The sequence below is a fragment of the Serpula lacrymans genome (assembly GCF_000218685.1).
Source record: "Serpula lacrymans var. lacrymans S7.9 unplaced genomic scaffold SERLAscaffold_3, whole genome shotgun sequence".
Classification (NCBI taxonomy): domain Eukaryota; kingdom Fungi; phylum Basidiomycota; class Agaricomycetes; order Boletales; family Serpulaceae; genus Serpula; species Serpula lacrymans.
In genome coordinates, this window is record NW_006763292.1 from 1,984,414 (window position 1) to 2,008,597 (window position 24,184).

Genomic DNA, 24,184 nt, shown 5'->3' on the forward strand with positions numbered 1-24,184 from the left:
TGGTGAGGGGGATATATAATGTCTAATTCTCTTCTACGTCGACAGTCAAACGAACATTATACCGACTACCCTTCCCACAATTGACAACTATGTTCCGTACTGCAGCCATCACCACACGTGTTTCTCTTTCTCGAGCGACAAGGATGTATGCCAGGTCGCTTCACTCATCACCGGGAACGTCTAAAAGTATGACAGAGAAGGTGTCAGAAGTTGCTGATACAGTATGTTTATTGTCTCATCGCTGAACGTGTCAATAGTAGGCCCACTCACTTGACAGGTGAACAAGAAAGTCGGAAAGGGTATTGCTTCCGCTATCGAGACAGGAGAGCATGCAACACACACAACGAAGGAGAAATTTGGTCTGTCCTAACACATTATAGTTCTGGTAGAAATATATGTCTATGTGCTCATCTGATATTTCCAGGCTCAGGTGCGGATTCTACAAAAGAAAAGGTAGAAGATGTAGCAGGAACTGCAAAGCAAAAAGTACAAGAAACCTCTGAGCAAGCAAGACAGAAGGCCGACCAGGTCAGTGTCCTCCATGTCATGCTGCCACTTTGCACCGGCCCATGATCGACAACTGATTCATCAACATAGGCTAAGTCTGGTGCACGAGAAGCCAAAGATGATGTCAAGAAGGAGCTTTCAAAATAGAATTCAAGTTGCGCGTGCTTGCCTAAACGCTGTATCTTAGCTTGTATTCGGACAAACTCATCCTATAATGATCATGGAATGATCACGGCACTCATGAATCGATCTAGAATTTGTAAACGTAAAACTAGTTTAGTAACATCGAGAGTAACTAATCCATGACTAGTATCCGCTATCGTTCTATGGAAACAATATTGTTCCATGTATCCGAAATGTGGTAGGGAGAGTCGGATAGCATGTTGTACGATAATAACAAACGAAGAACGGCCCGCTTACCCTACAAGCGATATGAGAGCGATCCAAGTCGGCAGATGAAAGACGAGTCTGAGTCTCACAATGACATGTCGGGATATGCCAAATAGGGCTGATGATATGCAGAAAGCATCAGTAACCTCGAAGCATGAGGGCGAGACTTCGTTATGCTAGAAGTCAGTCAATTCTCAGGTGAGTCCTGGGGGAAAAGGGCAGGGAAAAGGGCAGGAAAAAGGGCGGTCCGGTCACGGGACATCTGAGCCTTAGACCACGGGCATGCTAAACAGTACTAATTCTGAGTCTGCGGGGCTGATGAGCGCTCGAGATTGATGTAACCAACTTGAAAAGAAGGGCGCCGCAAGTGAGATAGGTGAATAAGGGGAGCGAGCCTGAAACTGATGACTGCGGTGCTTATTCACCGCAAACCAACCAATGAGGCGCACCGAAAATGTAATAAGCTACGTTGTTCACTCACCTATGAAGACGGTAAGTTTCACAAATAGCTCGTGAATGGTGATATCCTAGATCTGTACTGCGATCACGAGGCACATCAAATGGAAAAAAGGTTCTATGTCGACAAGCTGTCCGTGGTATTTAAAAAAGGGTATTCTCATGTCGAAGTAGTATCGAAGCTTGATAGTGAAGTCAGACGAGCGCAATCAGTACGTTTGAGGAGAGATGAAAACGCGTAAGTAAGCAGACGATCCCCAGGAATTTGCTGCAAACAGAAACGACGCGCCCGCCGTCGAATCCCTCCCAGGTTCGAAGGCCACTAGAAGTGGCTACAATGTCTATATCCTCGTTCTCCACGGTCGTCAAGTAGATGTTTCATGGCGGTGTGTTGCTTGATATGGAGGGATCTTCTCAGGTGCCTGGAAACATCCAGGCTTACCTGACGACATATGACTGGAGAGGACAAGTTGTGAGCGCCCTACAACGCATGATGTGGGGAAATAGCCTTCGGTCGGTTTTCATCGGATGCACTGACGGTGAATCTGAAGAGAACCGACAGTCGGGAACCTTCATATCAAAGCAGTCTGTAGAAACAACACCACACAACCGCGACCAGGGATATGGTATGGCAGCGATGTCGAGTGCTGTTGGGTACTCCAAACCTGCAGATTGAACGCACCGTAGCCGGACAGTATCTAGCTTCGCTGAACCCGACAGGTCGGGAAATATGGCCGAGGAGTCACCAGATGTATTTGGTAAATATGAGTCCCGCGGAGGGGCCATCTGCAAAGGATCCTCCGGTATTCAAGAATAGACCGGATTATGTCCCAAAGTGCGCGTTACGCGATACACTGACTGAAACAATGGCCGTGATAATGGGAGAAAGGCGGCGTCCGACTATGAGTGTGTGGAGGCGCTGAGCAACCAAGCTAAGGACAACTCTCGCAGTGGTGAGGACACAAGACCAGGCCCGCGGAACTGTAACTGATTAGAAAGCTCGGAGAGCCGCGCTTGAAGTGATAAATCGAGGTATAAGCTGGGCTTGAGAACGAATAGAATCCCGTGGTCACAAACGCCATCATTTGCCCAGGTACTTAAGTCGCCCAAAGCTAGCAGACAAAGGCCAGGTCAAGAAAGAAAGGTGCTTCCTGTATCGGCATAGGCGGCAACAGATATAACGGCAACGGCTGGCACATACCTGCACAGTGTTTTTTGTGCAAGAAGATGACGCCTGTGAGAAAGACCTTGCAGTACAGACCTTTGTTGTTGAGCGGGGGAAATGAAGGTGTCAGCGTCAGAGATGCATTGAGTAATACTGGGACGAAAAGGACGTCTTTGACAAAGCACCTTAGCTGCACGTGACTGGTAATTATCAGATAAGGTCCTCAAGTGGAATGCGGAAGCTATCCTCCACTCGAAATGTGCATTTCAGGACACGGCTGCCAGTAGCAACTCCGTTCTTCATCCATCATAGCGCCATTCTGTACGGGTTCTAAATTTGTGTTTTCACGGAACTTTCTGTGGTATGGTTCCACGTGCCTGACTACATCCGTTTTGACGACACCTATCGTGCCACTTAGCCCGCTATAGATTTCCGTGCAAGACGAACGGACCAAAGCAATGCCATCTTCAAATCCAAACTCATCTAGGGATCTTGAACCCGGAACCTATGCCTCTTCGCGTCGGTGTTCCGCGAATCAGGTGGTGCTTTGATGCAAAGAAAGGTATAAAAGACCTATACAAATCTGCTCGAGAGGCCACTTACCTGCTTCGAGCTTCAGAGCCTCTTCTTCACTGTATCAGCACTCATCAATCATAAACCACTGTTTCCCCGCATTTATATCCCACGACAACACCCCTCATCGTCACCATGCAGCCCTTGTCACTGAAGAGACTTTCTATCAGCAGTACTAGCACTAGGGTACGATCCCCAAAATTGATCTGCAGTTTCACTTATTAACCACCTTTCACACTCTACAGAGCTCAGGAAGTTCTAAATCGAAACGCAACTCCGTGCCCATCCAGGTACACCCACCACCTTCTGATATTACTTTCTCAATAGTACGTTTAAATTCCGTACGGGATACTCACACATATACTTATCGCCGCTTCTTTTTGGTAGCCATTGTCCCCTTCGACGTCTATGATGGAAGGTTTTGGGGGTAGCCCCGCTGAGCTAGGATTCGTAAGTCTCCTCTGATCATTTAGGCCTTGAAGTCCTCGTGGCTAACATCATTAATACGGATGTCTGCGTAGGCTGAGATGCTCGACGATGACAATATGTCTTGGGGCACAAGCAAACGTTCGAGTTCGAAGCTCAGATTCTTCTGATCGAACCTTTGAAAACCGCGTATATGGTTATACCCGCTTCAGCTAAATTAAAGTAGTCTATGTATCAGTATACTTATTCTCGGAGACGCATTTGTACGATATGACATACGGCATTTAATGACAAGGTCGGGACCAGTGTACATTTAATCCATGGCAGTGTGCCCTTGAATATGCTTAAGAAGGGTCGAGCACCAAGTAGCGTAGTAGTTAGCGATTTAAAGATGGTCATATTTGGATCCTTGACTTTCGTCGAAGGTTGAAACTTCTACGTATATTCTCTGGAGCTAGCTGAACCGAGCAGACCGGGCGGCCATTCTTGACAGCAATACATGAGATCGGGCTCGATTTGAAGTATGCCAGGATATCGATGACTCCGCGCCACCGTATCTTCGAAGGGTCGAGAGCAGTCTGGAAAAAAAGGGGCATGTGGCCATTCGTCCGGCATGGACAGAACATGAATGAGGTTGAATGATTGGATTGTGAACGCACAGCAGTAGCCGCAGGGGATTCCCACACAGCGGCAGAAGTTCGATATTTGAAAGGGTACGCTGCAGACAACCCAGAGTCACCGCAGAGATGAGATGGGACCATAGTCTTCGTGATTCCGTACTATAATTCTTTCCTCGTTATCTCTCCAGATCTCCCAGCATCAGTACGGCCACCGTCAAAGTCACCGAATGCACATAGCACCGTCGCAGGTTATCTTCACTTGCCCTACATTACCCAGGACAGTGACAAACATGCTGTTGGCATAGATGACGATGGTGGAGACAGTCGGACGGATGCCGTCACCACCGGATTTGTGAGCTCGAAATATGGGTGCAAGGTAAAGCGATACTCCGCGCGAAAGACAATCCCTACAGCATCGACAACATTCCCCAAATACAACCCTCCTTCTTACCAAAGGGAATTCGAGGAGAAACTCGGAGGCTGATCGCGAAAATAATCGACTTCTTAAATCCGCAATCCATGCTTGACATCTATCTTCCAGCCCTCATCTGTCTTCAAAATTAATAGCTCACGGAAGATGGACAGACGGGAAGGACTGGCCTCGACGGAAGACAGACACGAAATTACGGCCCTGCAAACGTTATTTATAGAAACAACAAATTCAGATTACCGCACTCGGAGATATCTGTACTAATATCGGAGGTATGTGATGGCAAGAGGATAGGAAAAATGATCTTCACCCAATAGATTAGGCGGGACCTAATTTTGAAGTTGTGGATGCGTTTTGAAGAGTTCCATATCGCCAGCCTTCACATCATTGAGTCCAAAGGTAGAACTAATACACACCAATATGGTCCTATGAACATGGCAAGCGATCGCACGGATTGTCTAGGTGGCGTACCTATTCCAACTTCTTTCTTTGAATCGCTTGTCAATCGCCACGAGGCACCGAGGGAATCATCCGCTCAAGGCAGAGCCGTGGGACAAGGAAAGAAATTGGTTACGCCGGATGACAGAACGCTGGCTGCGCACTCGCTGGTGCTATGTATAAACGCCCTTTGGGATCACGTTATACACTATGCAATTTTTGTGAGCAAGTAAGGGGAGATATATAAACGTGCGGTTCCCTGCTCACTTTCGGCCCATTCTCAACTCTCCTTCGTGTGATATACATACTTGAAAGCTCTGGTTCGCAGATTATACTGCTTTCTTCTGAGCTACGACTTTTGATTCGAGGCTGTTTGACTTACGACGACCATCTCCCTTTAACGCCCTTCTGACGAGCCCATTATGTTCTCTCTTGCGTCGCACGGATGGACGGAGAAAAGTGTAGGTCCCACCATTTATACTTGAGACATTGCGATGCCTAATTGTACTGTAGTCGCAGGACAGCGATTCCTACTACCATAGAAAAAAACCTAAATTGTCTCGCATCTTACACTCACTGAAGGCTTACCTAGGCCACAATCTCGGTCGCAACGTGAGTCCTCGCACTCATCTCCACGAGCCGACCATGACCTTGAACGATATAATAATGTAGTCCTCGAAAAAGGATTATGTGCAAACGAAAGAGGCGGCGACTGGATTCGATGGAGAAGAGGTATACGGGGTGATTATCTTTTGCACTGTCACCATCGTCATCGACCGCTGATATGATGCATGTTGCATAGCTCCGAGCAGAAGAGCTAGACGACGATGACATGGCATGGGGTAAGCGGCCTTCCCGGCGGGAGGAACAACGAAAGCACTCGGGCTTAGACGAGGGCCACCAACACTTTTGTTGGTGATTGCAGTGTGCCGGGGTAGTATTACACTAATACCGTCGAGCGTTAGTTGAACTTGACTCAACCATAGTAGCATTACACATGTCACTGCTTAAAACTTATTGGACTGTCTTTGCAGATATACCTAAACCACAATGTAAAATGTCTAATTAGCCGCAAATATAGCCCTTGATTTTATAAGACTACCTTCGAGTATTATGAAGCAACATCAGAGTCAACCATTCCATGCTCATATGTTACAAACACTACATAACTCAGTCTCCTACCCTAGTCTGGTCCGAAGTAAGGACCTTTGGCAGGAACCCCCGCTTCGGTAGTAATAGAGAAGGCACCATGAGCGGCACATTCGGCTTGAACTCGGCATTTTGTGGCTGGTCACACCAGGAAAAAGCACATAAAGGTTTCAGCTGAAACAGCTACTGTAGAGAACAAATGTTATGTATATGATCCCTACTATTGTATCACAACTACGACAATTATGTAGCACCTTGAACCTATATGACTCTGAATATCCCATTTCTTCTTGCCCACGTTTTGGTTCAGGTGTGTCTGCAATTCGTAGCGGCGTTTCAATTGGAGTGGCTGACAGTTTCACTATCTCAATGGCTCAGCATCTGTTTAAGATGGAAGAAAAATATGAAACTAGCGTTGTTTGTCATTTGAGAGCTTCACTATCAACTCTACCGATTCACACGAAGGCTAAGTGGTGAGTTACGCTGGTTGAAGCAATAGCTAGCCTTTACTGTGATGCTAAGCCTTATTCAATCGGAGCGGTTGAGTTTAAAATTGAGGTGCAAAAGAGCTCAATATTCGTGTTATTGGCACCGAAGGGGGGTTCACGCCAAATGGTCTTACTTTGGTGCAGACCTTACTTACAAGATATCGACTTATCATATATTGAATTAGGTAAGCAAGGGAGACTACTCCTACCCACCCTCTATTTTGAGAGAGGAAGGATTTATCCTAGTGGTTTGATGTGAGATAATATATATAAATTAAAAAAATAAAACACATCACACAACTCAAAATTCTGGACATCCCTTGGAGTGGGAACTCTTGCGAGCACTTTTCCGGGGGCTCTAGCCTGCTTTCTCCACAGCCATCTGTGCCGCTATGCCGTTGCGCCACACATTTGCACTCAGACTCATACCGCAACCTACGCCAGTTGCTCACCATGAAGAGGAAGGTGTCCACCTCTTTGGCAGCTGAGGGACCTCCTTGCAAACAGAAGTGCCATTGCCATTCACTCAGGATGATCCACAATCAACCGGTCCCAGCTACCAGCCAATCAACTGTTGTTCCACGTGATACAGATTCTACTATGACTGGACAAGCTTCCAAGGACTGGGTGGTTTGGTCTGAGAGTCAACAGCATATCATGATTGACTATATAGTAGAGAACTGGAATAGAGTGGCTGATGGTATGAATTTTGCAAAGCCATTCTGGGTTGAGGTCAAGTTGCTGCTGTTCAAAAGCCCCTTTGTGGGTGCACCTAAATCCTGGAAGACCTGCAGCAAGAAATGGGGGAGGGTAAGTACTCTTATGGGGCTCTGAGAATCATTATAACTGTCATATCCGTACCAGAAGACAGAACTCCGGCATCTCCAAGCCCGGAACCCCCAAACCATCGGTATACTTGGGATTACATTCCTCCAGGTCTGCTGGTTGGCATAACTCTATGCTCCATTCCCACATGGTACTCCTGCACTGGACTTCTAGTCTGCCATATGTTTCTCCTCGCACGTTCTAGTATTCCTCGTAGACTCTGTAGTTTACCAGTCCTTTTCTAAGTCTTTTCTGATCCTTCTCCAAAGTGTAACAACCAAGAGTTAGTTACTCTGGCACACAACTCAGACAAACTATAAAGGTAGTGATGAGGGAGCGGTTACCCCTTAGGTAGAACCGAGTTAGTTGTGGGTATACAATAGGAGGACTCGCTAAGGAGTCTCCTGGATCTATTGGGTATTTATACTACTACAGGTTGTTTGTACATATGTAGTATACAGTTGATGGAAGCAGTGGCTGATGATGTTGTAGGGCACAGCCCGTGTGACCAGCTCCACTGCGTGAGATACTTGTAGCTAAAATGAGAAGAAAGGCAGCGTGGCGCGAGAAAGAGGAGTTTGAACAAAGGGAAAGTGCCGTATGTCACAGTGTGTGAAAACTACAGAAAAAGGTTAAAGAGGAGAATGAAAATTAAAGGTCCAAAAATTGTGTTATCGTAACACTACCCCCCCTCTAAGGTTCGACTTCCAGGCAAGACCAAATACTGGAGGTAGTAGTTAAATTTTCGGGCATAGTTTGAAAAAGGGAATTAAAAAGGTTTGAGTCCATGCCTCTAAGCTTCCTAGGAGCTGAGGGATTCTTAGAATAAAATTTGCAAACAGCATCGCGGGAATTGTCCAGATGGGCTTCTGGTTCCCACGTTCTGTCCTCATCTCCATAGCCTTACCATAGGACTAGGAACTCTAATTTTCCACGCTTCAAGCGTGCATCCACCACTCGTTTGACCTCGAATTCTTCTTCACCTTCCTGGGTGACTACAACCGGTCCGGGCCGGTCTACACGCTGTCCCAACAGCGGCCCTTTGTAGGGTTTTACACGGCTAATATTGACCGTGGGTACTACCCTCATCCGTTTTGGGAGTTCCAGCTCCACTGCATTGGGTTTGACTTCCTTAATCCGGTAAGGACCAATCCACTTTTTGGTCAGTTTTCTAGACTGCCGATCTTTTAATTTTAAGTGGTTGGTATTTAACCAGACCAGGTCACTGACCTTGTAGTCAGGGGCCTTAGAGCGTCTACGCTCTGCCCTGTCTTTCATCTGCTCTGCAGTTTTGAATAGCGCCTTGCGTGTTTTGTCCAAGACCGATGTCATGCACCAAAGTTGATTGGTAGCATGAACAGGTGTCAATAACAAAGCGAATATTCAAAAAGACTTGCCTTTGCGCCACACAGGCACAGTGCCATGTGGAATAGTAATTAATATTGCCTTTTCCAAACTTGTGGCTGATCAGCACCACCTCTATTAGGCAATCCAGTCACACTCACCTTTGCTTTTCCACTCGGTACTTTTGGCATTTTGGCATTTTGGCAAATTTTTGTGTTGCCACTGGCTACACATTGCATTGCGCCCTCGCTTTTGTTGTTTCCTTCACTTCCCTTCCTTTGCCTAGCCCCACCATGGGTCCCTTACTCTCGTTTTTATTCTCACCCGATGGTCATTTCTGGATCCCCATTTTAGTTCACCTCCTCGTCACCTCCAGCCTCCTCCTCCTCATCTTCTTTGCTCCCCCACCATTTCTGATGTCACCACTTCTTATCCGCTTCCGTCGCCAATCCGTCAACTACCACGTGCCCCGGCGGCTGGTCCAAATAGGGCAACAGGTCCATCTTTATGACATTGATCTACCATCATATACTATCAAAACATCGGTCGCTCGTCTTGCCTGGTTGGAGCGTGGGTGGGTAGTTTTTGAGCTGGAGAAGGTTCATCCCCTTGCATCGCCCATGTTCATTGCTGTCCCATTCACTTGGGTACACTTATCTTTTGTCTATCGTCTTTGCTACAGCTACACCTACCACACGCTGCCTGGGACTCACTTGTTCCAAATTGGGACTACTCCTCTCCCTCCCTCGTTTGACCAGGTGGTCCAACACAACCAGTCCATTGGTAAGGCCATGGAACCGTTGGATTTGGACTAGGTGGTGGACCAGTGGCTCCAGTTTCTTTTTTTTCAGCAGAACATTCATTTACAGTGCAATTATTTTTGATTTTTGAATCATTTTATGGACACATATTTTTTAGAATGCCTGACTGACAATAAAGGAACTGTGTTGATACTGATAGTGTTTTGCCTTGCCCTTTTTTTAACTGCATCTTCCCATGACATCATGATTTTCCTGCTCTCTTTTTGCTATTGGACTTTACTTTATGGCTGTACAAACCTGTTGTTACGATAACACAATTTCCGGACATCTCCTTTCCTTTTTATTCTCCGCTTTAACTTTATACTTTAAGTGCCACGTGGCATTTCCCTTTCTCGCGCCGCGTTGCCTTTCTTTTACTTTTAGACTTAACTCTCTCACACAGTGGAGCTGGCCATACGGGCTAGGCCCTATGACATCATCAGCCACTGCCTTCATCAACTGTATAGTAGTAGTATATATACCCCAATAGATCCAGGAGACTCCTCAGCGAGTCCTCCTGTTGTATACCAACAAACTCTCTGCAGCTTAAGGGGTAACCACTCCCTCAACATCTTCTTTATAGTGTGTTCTTGTGTGCACCAGAGTAACTAACTCTTGGTTGTTACATTAGGACTCGCTCTTCTACTCTCTCGCACGTGTGTGCAAAAGTCCCATTGGGCACCCGGACTCCAGGGTGAAGGAGATTGGTTAGCGGTTAGGAATATCCCACATAGCAGATAGGTGCGCTCCTAGCGACGGCCTTGTAGTGCTTCGGGAGAAGAACATAAACCTTTGATACGCGGCCCCCAGCGTTAAGGGGAGTACCTTAGCTCAGCAGTCGGTGTGGAACCACTGTTGATTAGATTTAGAATACAAACTTTCACTTTCGAATACCTCTGACCAGGCCGGGCACTTGCCTCCGCCAGTCTGGAGAAGGGTTGACAGCTTAACAAGCGGACCACCCCCTGACAAACGTTCGGACCAGGGTTTATTACAAACACATTTTTATATACCTTTTTAAATACTATAGTGTGGGTAGTCGGAGATTGAGATCCGATACTCAGCTGGGAAGAGGTTGATCCGCAGATAGCAAGCGGGGACCCCCAGTTACATATTTTTACGTTACCCAAAGAGAACAAGTCGACATGTCGTCGCAACCCCAAGACATGAATGCGCTACTGCACGCAATGCGTACGCAGATAGCTGCATTAACCTCGCAGCTCGCCGAGATACAGGCCAACCCCCCTGTAGCAACCCCCTCGGTAGAGAAAAAGTTTAACAAGAAAGTCGAAGTCGTCGCTGACCCTGGCGCCTTCGAAGGAGACAGAGCGCGATTTGCCGAATGGTGGATCAAGCTCCAGATTTGGGTCAAGGCGAACTGGGACGCGTTTGCCGACGATTTTGAGGTAGCCACTGCGGTGCTATCTCGCCTAAAAGGACCTGTGGCGGGTTGATACGCCCAAGTAAGACTCCAGGAATGCTACACCGCGGGTGTGTGGCCCACCTGGGACGATCTCAAAACTGAGATTGAAAAATATTTCAAACCGCAAGCTGAGCATGACTGGGCGCGTCAGCAAATCTGTTCCTTCAAACAAGGAAACATGAGAACGGATGATTTCGTAACCCGGTTCCTGGCCCTCTCAATCCAAGGGGGTCTTGGCAATGAACACGCAGTGGAACTGCTAGAACACAATGTAAACTGTCGCATTGCAGAACAGATCTATCTGCAGGATACACGAAGTGACAACTTGGCCCTGGCGGCTGAGGAAGTACAACGAGTTGGTAGAGCCATAGAGCTCTATACCATGCACCAAGGTGGCGGGTCCACCAAACAAAACAACACACCCCAGAGGCGCCCTGGGTCATCAAACCAACATCATAATCACTCTCACGAAGTCCTTCGACGCTTACAGGAACGGGACCTATTCGTTAAACCCGAAAAATGTAATTTTAAAGTGAAGGAAGTAGACTTCCTCGGTATGATCATAGGCCAGAACGGAATCAGGATGAACCCTGAGAAAGTTCAAGCTATTTTGGAATGGCCAGAACCTACTCGCGTCAAAGGAGTTAGGGCCTTCCTAGGCTTAGGTAATTTTTACCGAAGGTTTATTGAAGACTTCGCAAAAATCACGAGACCGTTGAACGATCTCACCAAAAAGGACCTTGTTTGGCATTGGGGCGCCAAAGAACAGGAAGCTTTTGATAAGCTTAAACAGGCATTTACAACAGCGCCCATATTGGCATTCCCTGAATTAGACAAAGAGTTCCGGCTAGAAACCGACTCTTCTGACTTTGCCACTGGGGCTGTTCTATCAATCAAATGCCCTGATGATCTTTGGAGGCCTTGTGCCTATTTATCGCATAGTTTGTCGCCTACAGAGCGTAACTATCAAATATACGACAAGGAGATGCTGGCCATCATTAGAGCTTTAGAGCACTGGCGGCACTACTTAGAAGGTGCTAGGCACCAATTCGAAATTTGGACCGATCATAAGAACCTAGAGTACTTCATGACGGCCCGAGACCTGAACCGGAGACAGGCCCGCTACGCGGTGTACTTATCAAGGTTCAATTATAAATTAATTCATAAACCAGGAAGCTCAATGGGGAAAGCGGATGCTTTATCTAGAAGAGAGGATCATGCCAACGGCATTGAAGATGACAACAAAGGTGTTACCCTGATAGATCAATCAAGGGTTGCCAATGTTAGAATCGGGCAAGATTCCGACCTCCTGGAAGTCTTCAGGAAAGACATCTCCCCAGAGGAAAAGGCACGCCTTGACGGCAATGAAAACTATTTATGGAAAGACGGGCTCTTTCATTTCAAAAACAAAATCTATGTGCCTGAGTCCGCAAGGATCAAGGCAATAGATAGACATCATGACACTCCAGTGGCTGGGCACCCTGGATGGCAACGAACGATGGAGTTGATCTCCAGAAACTACATGTGGCCGGGCATGGTCAAAAACGTACAGGAATACGTAAAATCCTGTCTGAGATGCGCCATGGCCAAGAATTCCCATCAACCGCCGGCCGGTAAACTCATGCCGAACCCGATACCAGCTGGCCCCTGGCAGGATATATCGGTGGACTTCACGACGGATCTGCCCGAGTCAAACGGGTACAATTCAGTAATGGTGGTAGTAGACCGCTTCTCCAAAGAAGTGGTATTCATACCCACCAACAAAACCATCACCGCCGCCGGTACGGCAGACCTATTTAAGGATTCCGTATGGTCCATCCATGGGTTACCAGAAACGGTAATCTCCGATAGAGGACCGCAATTTGCTAGCGAGTTTACGAAAGAATTGTGCCGGATGCTGGGCATCAAACCTAAATTATCCACGGCGTTCCATCCGCAAACCGATGGACAAACGGAGAGACTCAACCAGGAGTTGAAACAGTATCTCCGGATATTTATTAACGACAGACAGACAGATTGGGCCAAGTGGCTAAAGATAGCCCAGTTCTCTTATAATATTAAACAGTCGTCGGCTACAGGAAAGGCACCATTCGAGGTTACTAGATTGTACCTCCCCAGAATGGGTGTAGAACCTGGCAAAAGCAAAAACGAGGCTGCTGGGAACATGGCAAAAGACATAAAGTCTGTCTTGGACAAAACGCGCAAAGCGCTATTTAAAACTGCAGAGCAGATGAAAGACAGGGCAGAGCGTAGACGCTCTAAGGCCCCTGATTACAAGGTCGGCGACCTGGTCTGGTTAGACACCGACCACTTAAAATTAAAAGACCGGCAGTCTAGAAAACTGACCGAAAAGTGGATTGGCCCTTACCGGATTAAGGAAGTCAAACCTAATGCGGTGGAGCTGGAACTCCCAAAACGAATGAGGGTGGTACCCACGGTTAACATTAGCCGTGTGAAACCCTACAAAGGACCGCTACCGGGACAGCGCGTAGACCGGCCCGGTCCGGTGGTAGTCACCCAGGAAGGTGAAGAAGAGTTCAAAGTCGAACGGGTGGTAGATGCACGCTTGAAGCGTGGAAAATTAGAGTTCCTGGTCCTATGGAAAGGCTATGGAGACGAGGACAGAACGTGGGAACCAGAATCCCATCTGGAAAACTCCCGCGATGCTGTTCGCAAATTTTATTCTAGGAATCCCTCAGCTCCCAGGAAGCTTAGAGGCATGGATTCAAACCTTTTTAATTCCCTCTTTCAACCTATGCCCGAAAACTTTACCACTACCTCCGGAATTTGGTCTCGCCTGGAAGTCGAGCCTTAGAAGGGGGGTAGTGTTACGATAACACAATTTCCGGACATCTCCTTTCCTTTTTATTCTCTGCTTTAACTTTATACTTTAAGTGCCACGCGGCATTTCCCTTTCTCGCGCCGCGTTGCCTTTCTTTTACTTTTAGACTTAACTCTCTCACACAGTGGAGCTGGCCATACGGGCTAGGCCCTATGACATCATCAGCCACTGCCTTCATCAACTGTATAGTACACATGTACAAACAACCTGTAGTAGTATATATACCCCAATAGATCCAGGAGACTCCTCAGCGAGTCCTCCTGTTGTATACCAACAAACTCTCTGCAGCTTAAGGGGTAACCACTCCCTCAACATCTTCTTTATAGTGTGTTCTTGTGTGCGCCAGAGTAACTAACTCTTGGTTGTTACACCTGTGACATTACTCACAGCATTCATTGTTCTATCCCTTTCTTTTCCTTTTTGACAATCTTATCCTGTACTACCTACGCAGGATTCATCAGCGTACATTCCTTCCTTCATGTTCTTTCTCATTCTTTTTGCACAGCTATACTGTGCATAGCCTACTTTTCTTTTACTATATAAATCCCTGTATTTTACCTTGTAAAAAAACAAGAACTCGATTCCAGACTTCTTCTCTAATCCTAAGTCCACTTCTTACTGCTACTTGTGATCCAGTGTGGTCACAACACTTCCCACTGCTACCACTTTTAATTGCTGTCATCATCACTTCCCACTTTTGAAGTCATTGTTATCCCTTTCGATTAGAGTCCTTCTGAGCACTACAGTTTGTGCACCAGGAGCCTGCTATCACTGGGAACATCGTCACCTCGTCATCCTCATTGTTCTCCTTGTGCTACAATTAGCAAGGTAGTGCTCATCTATACTCGTCACTAAGTCCCTATCTTCTATAAATTCAACTATCCCTCCTCCTCAAAACCCACACTCATACATCTTTGGGTTTTAGTTTGAAGGATCATTATACGTACCACCCCACGAACAACCAGACCACTCTACTGTTCTAGGAGGCAAAGCTCATAAACAAGTTCCATGGAATCTGGGAGGATTGTGTGTTAGTTTGTTTTTGTGTGTGTGGTTTTCTAACAGCAGTTCTCATCATCGACACCGACTTCATGTCTTTGACCTTGTTCTCATCAGCCTTGTTCTTGCTTTTGCCAGGTTCTACACCTATTCTGGGAAGGTACGATCTGGTAACTTCAAATGGTGCTTTTCCTGTAGCCGACAACTGTTTATTATTATATGAGAACTGGGCTATCTTTAGCCACTTGGCCCAATCCGTCTGTCTGTCATTAATGAATATCCGGAGATATTGTTTCAACTCCCGGTTGAATCTCTCTGTTTGTCCATCAGTCTGCGGATGGAACACCGTTGATAATTTAGGTTTGATGCCCAGCATCCGGCATAGTTCTTGCGTAAATTTGCTAGCAAATTGTGGTCCCCTATCAGAGATAACCGTTTCTGGCAATCAGTGGATAGACCATATGAAATCTTTAAATAGATCTGCTGTACCAGCGTCGGTAATGGTTTTATTGGTGGGGATGAATACCACTTCTTTGGAGAAGTGATCCACTACCACCATTACTGAATCATACCCATATGACTCGGGCAGATCCGTTGTAAAGTCCATCAATATATCCTCCCAAGGACCAGCTGGTATCGGATTTGGCATGAGTTTACCAGCCGGCGGTTGGTGAGAATTCTTAGCCATGGCACATCTCAAACAGGATTTTACGTATTCCTGTACGTCTTTGACCATGCCAGGCCACATGTAGTTTCTGGAGATCAACTCCATTGTTTGTTGCCACCCAGGGTGCACGGCCACTGGAGTGTCATGATGTCTATCTATTGCCTTGATCCTTGCGGACTCAGGCACGTAGATCTTGTCTTTAAAATGGAAGAGCCCGTCTTCCCATAAATAGTTTTCATTGCCGTTAAGGCGCGCCTTCTCTTCTGAGGAGATGTCTTTCTTAAAGACTTCCAGAAGATCGGAATCCTGCCCAATTCTAACATTAGCAACCCTTGATTGGTCTATCAGGGTAACACCTTTGTTGTCATCTTTGATGCCGTTGGCATGATCCTCTCTTCTGGACAAAGTGTCCGCTTTCCCCATAGAGCTTCCAAGCTTATGAATTAATTTATAATTAAACCTTGACAAGTATACCGCATAGCGAGCCTGTTTTTGGTCCAAGTCTCGGGCCGTCATAAAATACTCCAGATTTTTATGATCGGTCCAAATTTCAAATTAGTGTCTAGCACCTTCTAAGTAGTGCCGCCAGTGCTCTAAGGCTCTAATGATGGCCAGCATCTCTTTGTCGTAAATTTGATAGTTGCGCTCCGTAGGCGACAAACTATGTGATAAATAGGCACAGGGCCTCCAAAGATCGTCAGGGCATTTAATTGACAAAACAGCCCTAGTAGCAAAATCAGAAGAGTCGGTTTCTAGCCAGAACTCTTTGTCTAATTCTGGAAATGCTAATATGGGCGCTGTTGTAAACGCCTGTTTAAGCTTATCAAAAGCTTCTTGTTCTTTGGCGCCCCAGTGCCAAACAATGTCCTTTTTAGTGAGATTGTTCAACGGTCTCGTGATTTTTGCGAAGTTTTCAACAAATCATCGGTAGAAATTGCCTAAGCCAAGGAAGGCCCTAACTCCTTTGACGCAAGTAGGTTCTGGCCAGTCCAATATAGCTTGAACTTTCTCAGGATCCATCCTGATTCCGTTCTGGCCTATGTTCATACCGAGGAAGTCTACTTCCTTCACTTTAAAATTACATTTTTTGGGTTTGACAAATAGGTCCCGTTCTTGTAAGCGTTGAAGGACTTCTTGCACGATCCTGTCATGCTCAGCCTCATCGTCCGACTTCGTGAATATTAATAAATTGTCAATGTAAATGATGACACAGTTTATCATATCCGCAAAGATCTTGTTCATCATGCTCTGGAAGGTTGCCGGTGAATTGGTCAACCCAAAGAATATAACGAGGGGCTTGAAGGATCCTCGGTGGCACGTGAATGCGGCCTTCCAAGCATCTTCTTCTTTGATTTGTACATTATTGTACCCCCAACTAAAATCTATCTTTGTCAAGATCTTGGCACCAGCCAATTTGTCTACTAGCTGACTGATCAAAACCAGCGGATACACATTTTGAACTGTGTACACATTCAAGTAACAATAGTCTATAATCATTTGCTTTTTACTATCCTTTTTAGGAATGAAGAACACCGGGGACATCATAGGGCTTTTGGAAGGTCTGATGTTACCCTTCCTAAGTTGTTCGTCTATGAAACTAGATACCTCGTCTCTTTCGGGAGCAGAGAGCGGTATCATGTGTCCCTTCCTTGGTTTGAAGGTGTCTTTCAAATCTATAGCATGGTCCCAAGGCTTAGCCTCTGGGAAGCACTCTGATTTGTGTTTTGAAAAGACTTTCCAGAAGTCGTGGTACTCGGGAGGTACTAGCCTCTTAATCTCTTCCTCGGGTTTTACCTCGTCATTGTCATTGTCAATCTTTTCTAAAGATCTGAGCTCATGAAAGTGACCAGCATTTATCTTTTCAAGACGCTCAGTTTGACGGACGTGACTCGGCTTACCCAATTTTTTGCACTCCTGAGGGCAATGTAACAATGTGACAACCCCTGTCTGCCAGTCGATCTCAGGATTGTATTTAAATAGCCAGGTACAGCCCAAGATTAAATTAATCTTGCCTAGTTGGGTAGCTTTGGCAGTGACTCGTTCTCTGTGTCCTTGATACTCGGCAACAAAAGAATATTTGTGCGTGATGCAGCCACCCGCATCAAGTGTACTGTCAATGTTATAGACGAGAATAGATACATCTAATTTTACAAGGGGGAGTCCAATTTGCTCTGCCCAGACCTGATATATGAAGATGCTGTTAGTGCCTGAATCAAGCAGTGCACTGGTTGGGTGTACTATGCCCCGGACAAGGTTTTCCACACCAACGTCTAAACAAATCTCCTTTTGGAATAAATATGTGCACACCAGCATACACCTTGGGATTTCTGTAGAAGGTGGCTCCAGAGAAGAAGAGGAAGAAGAGTCAAAAGAAACATGTTTTTCTACTTTAGTATTTTCTATATTTTTATTTTTATTTTTACCTCCTCCGACGCTTGGAAGAGGTTATCACTCCTCATATCCTGCAGATAGAGCTATTCTGCAATGTGGGAGTTCACATTGCGTTCCAGCAGATCCACTGCATGTTCATTACCTAAGCCCCCTTGGATAGAGAGGGCCAGGAACCGGGTTTCAAAATCATCCGACCTCATGTTTCCTTGCTTAAAGGTATGGATCTGCTGGCGCGCCCAGTTACACTCAGCTTGCGGTTTGAAATACTTTTCGATCTCAACTTTGAGATCATCCCAGACAGGCCACACTCCCGCGGTGTAGCACTCCTGCATTCTAACTTGGGCATACCGACCCGCCACAGGTCCTTTTAGTCGAGATAGCACTGGTGGCTACCTCAAAATTGTCAGAAAATGCATCCCAGTTTGCCTTGACCCAAATTTGGAGCTTGATCCACCACTCGGCAAATCGCGCTCTGTCTCCCTCAAAGGTGCCAGGGTCAGCAACAACTTTGACTTTCTTATTGAATTTTTTCTTGACCGAGGGAGTTGCTGCAGGAGGGTGTGCCTGCAGCTCGGCGAGTTGTGTAGTCAATTTCAAGATCTGTGCAACAGAGTGTTGACATCAGGTTGGTTTTGCGACGACATGTCGACTTGTTCTCTTTGTAAATGTAAAAAAACGTAACTGGGGGTCCCCGCTTGCTATCTGCAGATCTACCTCTTCCCAGCTGAGTATTGGATCTCAATCTCCGACTACCCACACTATAGTATTTGAAAAGTATATAAAAAGTAAACATAAGAAACCCTGGTCCGAACGGTTGTCAGGGGGTGGTCCACTTGTTAAGCTGTCAACCCTTCTCCAACTGGCGGAGGCAAGTGCCCGGCCTGGTCAGAGGAAAACAAAGAAGAAGTTTTGTGTGTAATTACTAATCAACAGTGGTTCCACACCAACTGCTGAGCTAAAGTACTCCCCTTAACACTGGGGGCTGTGTATCAAAAAATAATTGTCCTTTCTCCCAGAGCACTATGGGGCCGTCGCTAGGAGCGCACCCTTGTGCTATATGGGATATCCCTAAACAATAACCCCTTAACCCTGGGGACCGGGTTTGCACAACGTGCGAGAGAGTAGAAAGAGTGAGTCCTAATGTAACAACCAAGAGTTTGTTACTCTGGTGCACAACTAGAACACACTATAGAGATGATGATGAGGGAGTGGTTACTCTTTAGGCTTTGACAAGTTAGTTGTGAGGATACAACAGGAGGACTCGCTAAGGAGTCTCCTTGATCTATTGGGGTATATATACTACTACAGATTTCTTTGTACATATGTACTATACAGTTGATAAAGGCAGTGGCTGATGATATTATGGGCACAGCCCGTGTGACCAGCTCTACTGTGTGAGATACTTGTAGCTAAAATAAGAAGGAAGGCAGTGCAGCACAAGAAAGAGGAGTTTGAACAAAAGGGAAAGTGTCACTTGGCACAGTGTGTGAAAACTACAGAAAAAGGTTAAAGAGGTGAATGAAAATTGAAGGTCCAAAAATTGTGTATTGTAACATGAGGGGTGTTGTAGATTATCAAAATTCTATTGCATGTATCTATTTATTATCCCAGCCTTATGATATTGATGTTATCACCTCCAAACACATGAAGAAGCCCAGCTATTGGATTTGGGAGAGTTCCACAATGGGAAAAGAAGTTGGTTAAAATAACTCCTGGCCAGCATTGCTTATTGCATCTCATGTCAACTGGCACTATCACAGACCATCTTGGGTATCAAAGGCACCAAAGTTTTACACAACCAAGTTTCAATGGAGACAGTGGATGTAGTACTGCAGCCACAAATTGGAGTATAATGACCTGCAGTGTGCAGTGAAGAGACTGCAATGTAAAAAAATACATAAAAGACATTTTACTATATAATGGTTCAATAATTCACCTTGGTCAAATAGTTGCACTTTGCTGGATTTCTTAATGCCCCAAAAGATGATTAGTTCTGACATATATCAGAGTTTTGTGGCTTTCAGAATTGCAAGCGCAAGAAATCATACACTCTTTGCTCAAAATTTGCCCAACATACATACTTAATTTGGAAATATAGTGATGTAAGAAACTCCCATGGTAAGGGGGTAGTAGGATATCTTAATGGTGTAAGGTGGCCTCATGTATATTTTTTCTTGAACGGGTGACCCTTGTTTGCTATCTACTTTACAGCTGGAACCATTCAGTGTTGAGTCCTGCTAAGTCTCGTTGCTGTCAGAACTGTGACCTTTTGGAGTGTCGGAGTTATGGAGTACGGAGATGGAGTAGGGGGTAACAGAGTATGAGATTGGGAGTTGGCTTAGCTTGTGCACTAGGCCCTTCTGTGGACTTTGGTCCCTAACTCGTCAGAATGGATGAAGGAGAGTAGAGGATGAAAAGAATGAAAAGGGAGCAGAGTAAAGATCCTTCGGAGAAAGACTGGAAAGACTTAAAAAGGGACTTGTAAAAAGGTGAGGGAATTTAGTTGATATTCAAACTGCAGGAATGGAGTACAGGAGGAGTAGGAGCTCATAAGGAGTAACTTATAATATAGGTACGGAATTCCATGCGGACAATTATCTAGTGAAAGAGAAATGTATGTGCAAGGAGTGTATCATAAGGTCTAAACTACAGAGTCCATGAGGAGTACAAGAACATGCGTAGGAAAGCATATGGCGAACTAGAAATCCAGTGCAGGAGTATTGGAATGGGAGTCCAGGGTACCATATGGGGGTGGGGCACAGGGTTATGCCAACCGGCGGGCCATAAGGAGCGTAATCCCGAGAATACTGAAGATTTGGGTGGGAGGTTCAGACTTGAGGAAATTTCTCCTTTGGAGATTCCGGAGTTCTGTCCTCCGGTATGGATATGACAGTTGTAGAGAAGCGATGATCTGCCAAGTTATGCCAGAGTAATGGCTTTGACAAAAGGGGGGCTCTCTGCTACAAGGGCTTATTGTGGATAAGATTAAGAATCCATTTGAGAACTGTTTTACCTGCGTCTAGGATTGCCCAAAGTGTGGTGTCAGAACCCTGTTAGAAGCGGAGACCAAACACGATCAATATCCAAGTTAGGCAAGTAGGATGAGGGGCATACATGGGGCATACACGCCTTTCCAGAATACATCCATTGATGGACAATTTTGGAAACTCAGAGAACCCAGAGAGAGAAGCCAAAGAAGATGGGGTGGATACAGAGTTAACTCAAAGGAGGGGACGCAGCAGTTCAATGCAGTTGTAGCTATGTTTCTACAAATCATTGTATCTACTGCAACAATCTACGCTGATTCCAAGCTGCTGTTAGTTTTGGTGATTCTGCACCTTTGTGCTACCTCTATATTTTCATTCCTTTCTCTATCTATCCCTCTACCATTCAGTATTGATTGTGTTCTCTATTATTTCGCCTTTGTGGCTGCTTTGTTTACCTTTGTTTACAAAACATCGGACAGTACTGCAGAGTCCAATGCTTCCTATTCTCTAGTTACTCACATTGGACTCTAGGTACTGTATACCTGTCATACATACTCTCTAATAATATAGTTACTCACATTGGACTCTAGTTCCAGTCCCTGATTGCTCTCAGCAAGTGGCTAGACACTTCCTTCAAGCTTTGTTCTTAATAGGTTATGAGCCCTGTGCTCTAGCCATCTTCCTGACCTCATATCTCACCATCCAAGCGTCCTACTGCTTATCCATTGTAACCATCGTCTTCTGGGACTCCTATTATCCCATCCATCACCTCAGATTACTCTGATCTCATCCTGATCTCCAACAACAACTCCTTGTTGCAAGTTACCCCCATTTTGGACGCTTTTTTGGTCTTATCTGCATCATATCTCATCCAATCCTTATCTGATCGTCCCCAAACTTCTACCATCGTCTTCTACGGCCTAAATAACCCTAGGAGACCTGTCAGAGCGGTTGGATTTGAGCTGGATCTTTCTGTGAGCCTTCATCATCATTTGATCACCTTTTGGCCCCCTACTCCATATCTCCACATCCTGTGCTCGGATCTTGGCCCTATTTGAGCCATCTAGTACCCTATACTATCGCACTCTACACCCTCAATTTGGGGGCAATCCATCCACTCCATCACCCTCTGTGAAGTTCGCATTTTTGGCACTTTCACCCGTATTGCACCCCTATTGCATATCTCCACATCCTGTGCTTCACTTCTTGCGATATTTGGGCCATCTATTGCTCTATATAAACGTTCCATATACCTCTGATTAGGGGGGAATCCATCCATCATATCTGTCTCTGCATCATTTTCGACTTTTTGCCCTATTTTTCGCTTTTTGGCATATCTGGTGTGTGCATAAAGCTCCAATCTTCTCTGCTCTGTCCATTATCAGATAGAACAAGCCTATAGACTGTGAAGCTCGCCTGCATTGCCTCAGTTTGCTGTTGCCTAGAGCCTCTCTCAGCCTGCGGTGTTTGGGGAGCTTAAGTCACTTTGTTGACTCATATACAAGCCCTATTAACCAACACTGTCTCGAGGCGATTTCTCTGTTAATATCAGTGTGGTATTGAAAGGGGAACACAGGCGTAACCCTGTAGCAGCACTAGGAAGCCTTAGCACCCTCCTGGATCGCTTTTGGACGCTTTTTGGACCCTATTTGGACCTATCCTTGCGCTTTCTGACCCTCTCCATATCCTCTCTCTACCGCCTCACCATCTTATCTGCTCGCCTCCTACTGTTGCCCATCGCCTTTGCCACTTTTCTATCGCCTATAGCCGTCTCCTACATCATTTATCTTTGCTCTATCGTCTTATACAACACCCATCATGTCTGACTCTGACCCAAAGTTCCATCCCTTGTCTGTCACTAACTACCCCCAGTGGAGTGGTGAAATGCAAGCTTGGTTGATGACCAAGGGACTGTGGAGGCTCGTCTCTGGCGCTGAAAAGTGTCCTGGGACTGACGCTGAAGCAATAGAGAAATGGGAGTTGAGAGCTGAAAAGGCTGCTGGTGCATTATACCTCAATGTCACCAAAGAGCAGCGCATCCATCTTGATGGCATCATTGATGATCCTGTCAAGATCTGGGAGAAACTGGCCATTGTGCACGTCTCTAAGAAGCCTGGGACAAGATTTAACGCCTATGACGACTTCTTCTCTATCAGAAAGAAGGAGGACAAGTCCCTGCAGTCTCTCATGACCAGGATTGACAAAGGCATGCATCAGATTCAAAATCTTTGTCCTACTGGCTTCTCATTGTCTGAATTGGACGATGAATTGACATGCATGGCCATGATTAGGGCGCTTCCTGATCAATATGCCCACTTCACTTCATCTCTACTACTTCTGGGCACCTTGGACAAGACCCAGCTCAGGGATGCTTTCCTTGCTGAAGAGGTCAATCGCCGTCGTCGTGCTGAAGTCGATTCTGCCTTGCATTCTTCGTCTACCACTGCCAATAGCACCTGTACCCATCCTAACTGCCATAATTGCAACCAATCCACCACCTCTACTCGCATTCAGTGTGATTTCTGTGGTTTACTTGGTCATACCCAGGATAAATGCCACAGATATGTTATCAGTCGCCAACAGGCGGTGGAGGGCGCTAAGAATCGCTACAAGCGTGGCAATAAGGCTCAGGCAGGCCCCAGCAACTCTCAGAATACCTCTCAGCAGCCCAAATCTTCGCCCAACAATGCCAATTCATCTACTGTGGTCACTGAATCAGCTGGAAATGCAAGTCTTCGTTCCATTCATCCCTCTGATCCTCACTGCCCTCTCCAACTTGATGCTGACGTTGATTGGAATGCAGACACAGGCGCCACTTCTCATATGACACCTCATCGTCATTGGGTGCACCACTATACCCCATATTGTGTGCCAATCAAGCTGGCTGATCACACTGTCGTCTATTCAGCTGGTGTTGGTACTGTGGTGTTTAATCCTGTGATGAATGGCAAAGTGGCTAGGCCTGTGGAATTCTCTAGAGTGCTCCATGTACCAGATCTTCGAAATAATCTCCTCTCAGTCTTGTATTTAACTCGTCAAAGTGGTTTCAATGTCACCATTTCGTCTCATTCCATGTCCTTTATGCGTGACAACACTCTCTTGTTCACTGCAACTATCAATGACAACAATGCAGCATTCCTTGATGGATCTACTGCTGCTTGTGTTGAATTGGGACATTTTACTGCGACTATACCACTTGATTTGACGCTCTGGCATCGCAGATTGGCTCACCACCATCATGCTGATGTCAAGAGACTGATACAG

At 45.9% G+C, this 24,184-nt stretch overlaps 4 protein-coding genes across 4 annotated transcripts; 3 read left to right on the top strand and 1 right to left on the bottom strand.

Moving 5' to 3' along the window:
* Positions 1–43: 43 nt before the first annotated feature.
* Positions 44–1,149, top strand: SERLADRAFT_380309 (uncharacterized protein; the record flags this gene model as incomplete). Its single annotated transcript, XM_007314663.1, has 5 exons — positions 44–221; positions 278–359; positions 425–528; positions 598–1,101; positions 1,129–1,149. 4 exons carry the CDS (start codon positions 90–92, stop codon positions 652–654), a joined length of 375 nt encoding a protein of 124 aa, XP_007314725.1.
* A 5,195-nt stretch (positions 1,150–6,344) lies between these two features.
* SERLADRAFT_380312 (uncharacterized protein) lies at positions 6,345–6,827 on the top strand (the record flags this gene model as incomplete). The annotated part of the gene is given in 4 exon segments (XM_007314664.1): positions 6,345–6,457; positions 6,526–6,627; positions 6,647–6,649; positions 6,680–6,827. The coding sequence occupies 4 exon segments, from the start codon at positions 6,420–6,422 to the stop codon at positions 6,825–6,827; spliced, it is 291 nt and encodes a 96-aa protein (XP_007314726.1).
* Positions 6,828–17,477: 10,650 nt separating this feature from the next.
* On the bottom strand, positions 17,478–17,855 carry SERLADRAFT_346585 (uncharacterized protein; the record flags this gene model as incomplete). Its single annotated transcript, XM_007314665.1, has 1 exon — positions 17,478–17,855. A coding segment is annotated over one exon (378 nt), but the record flags the coding sequence as incomplete, so codon positions are not given.
* A 5,549-nt stretch (positions 17,856–23,404) lies between these two features.
* Positions 23,405–23,863, top strand: SERLADRAFT_338136 (uncharacterized protein; the record flags this gene model as incomplete). The annotated part of the gene is made up of 1 exon (XM_007314666.1): positions 23,405–23,863. A coding segment is annotated over one exon (459 nt), but the record flags the coding sequence as incomplete, so codon positions are not given.
* Positions 23,864–24,184: the final 321 nt, after the last annotated feature.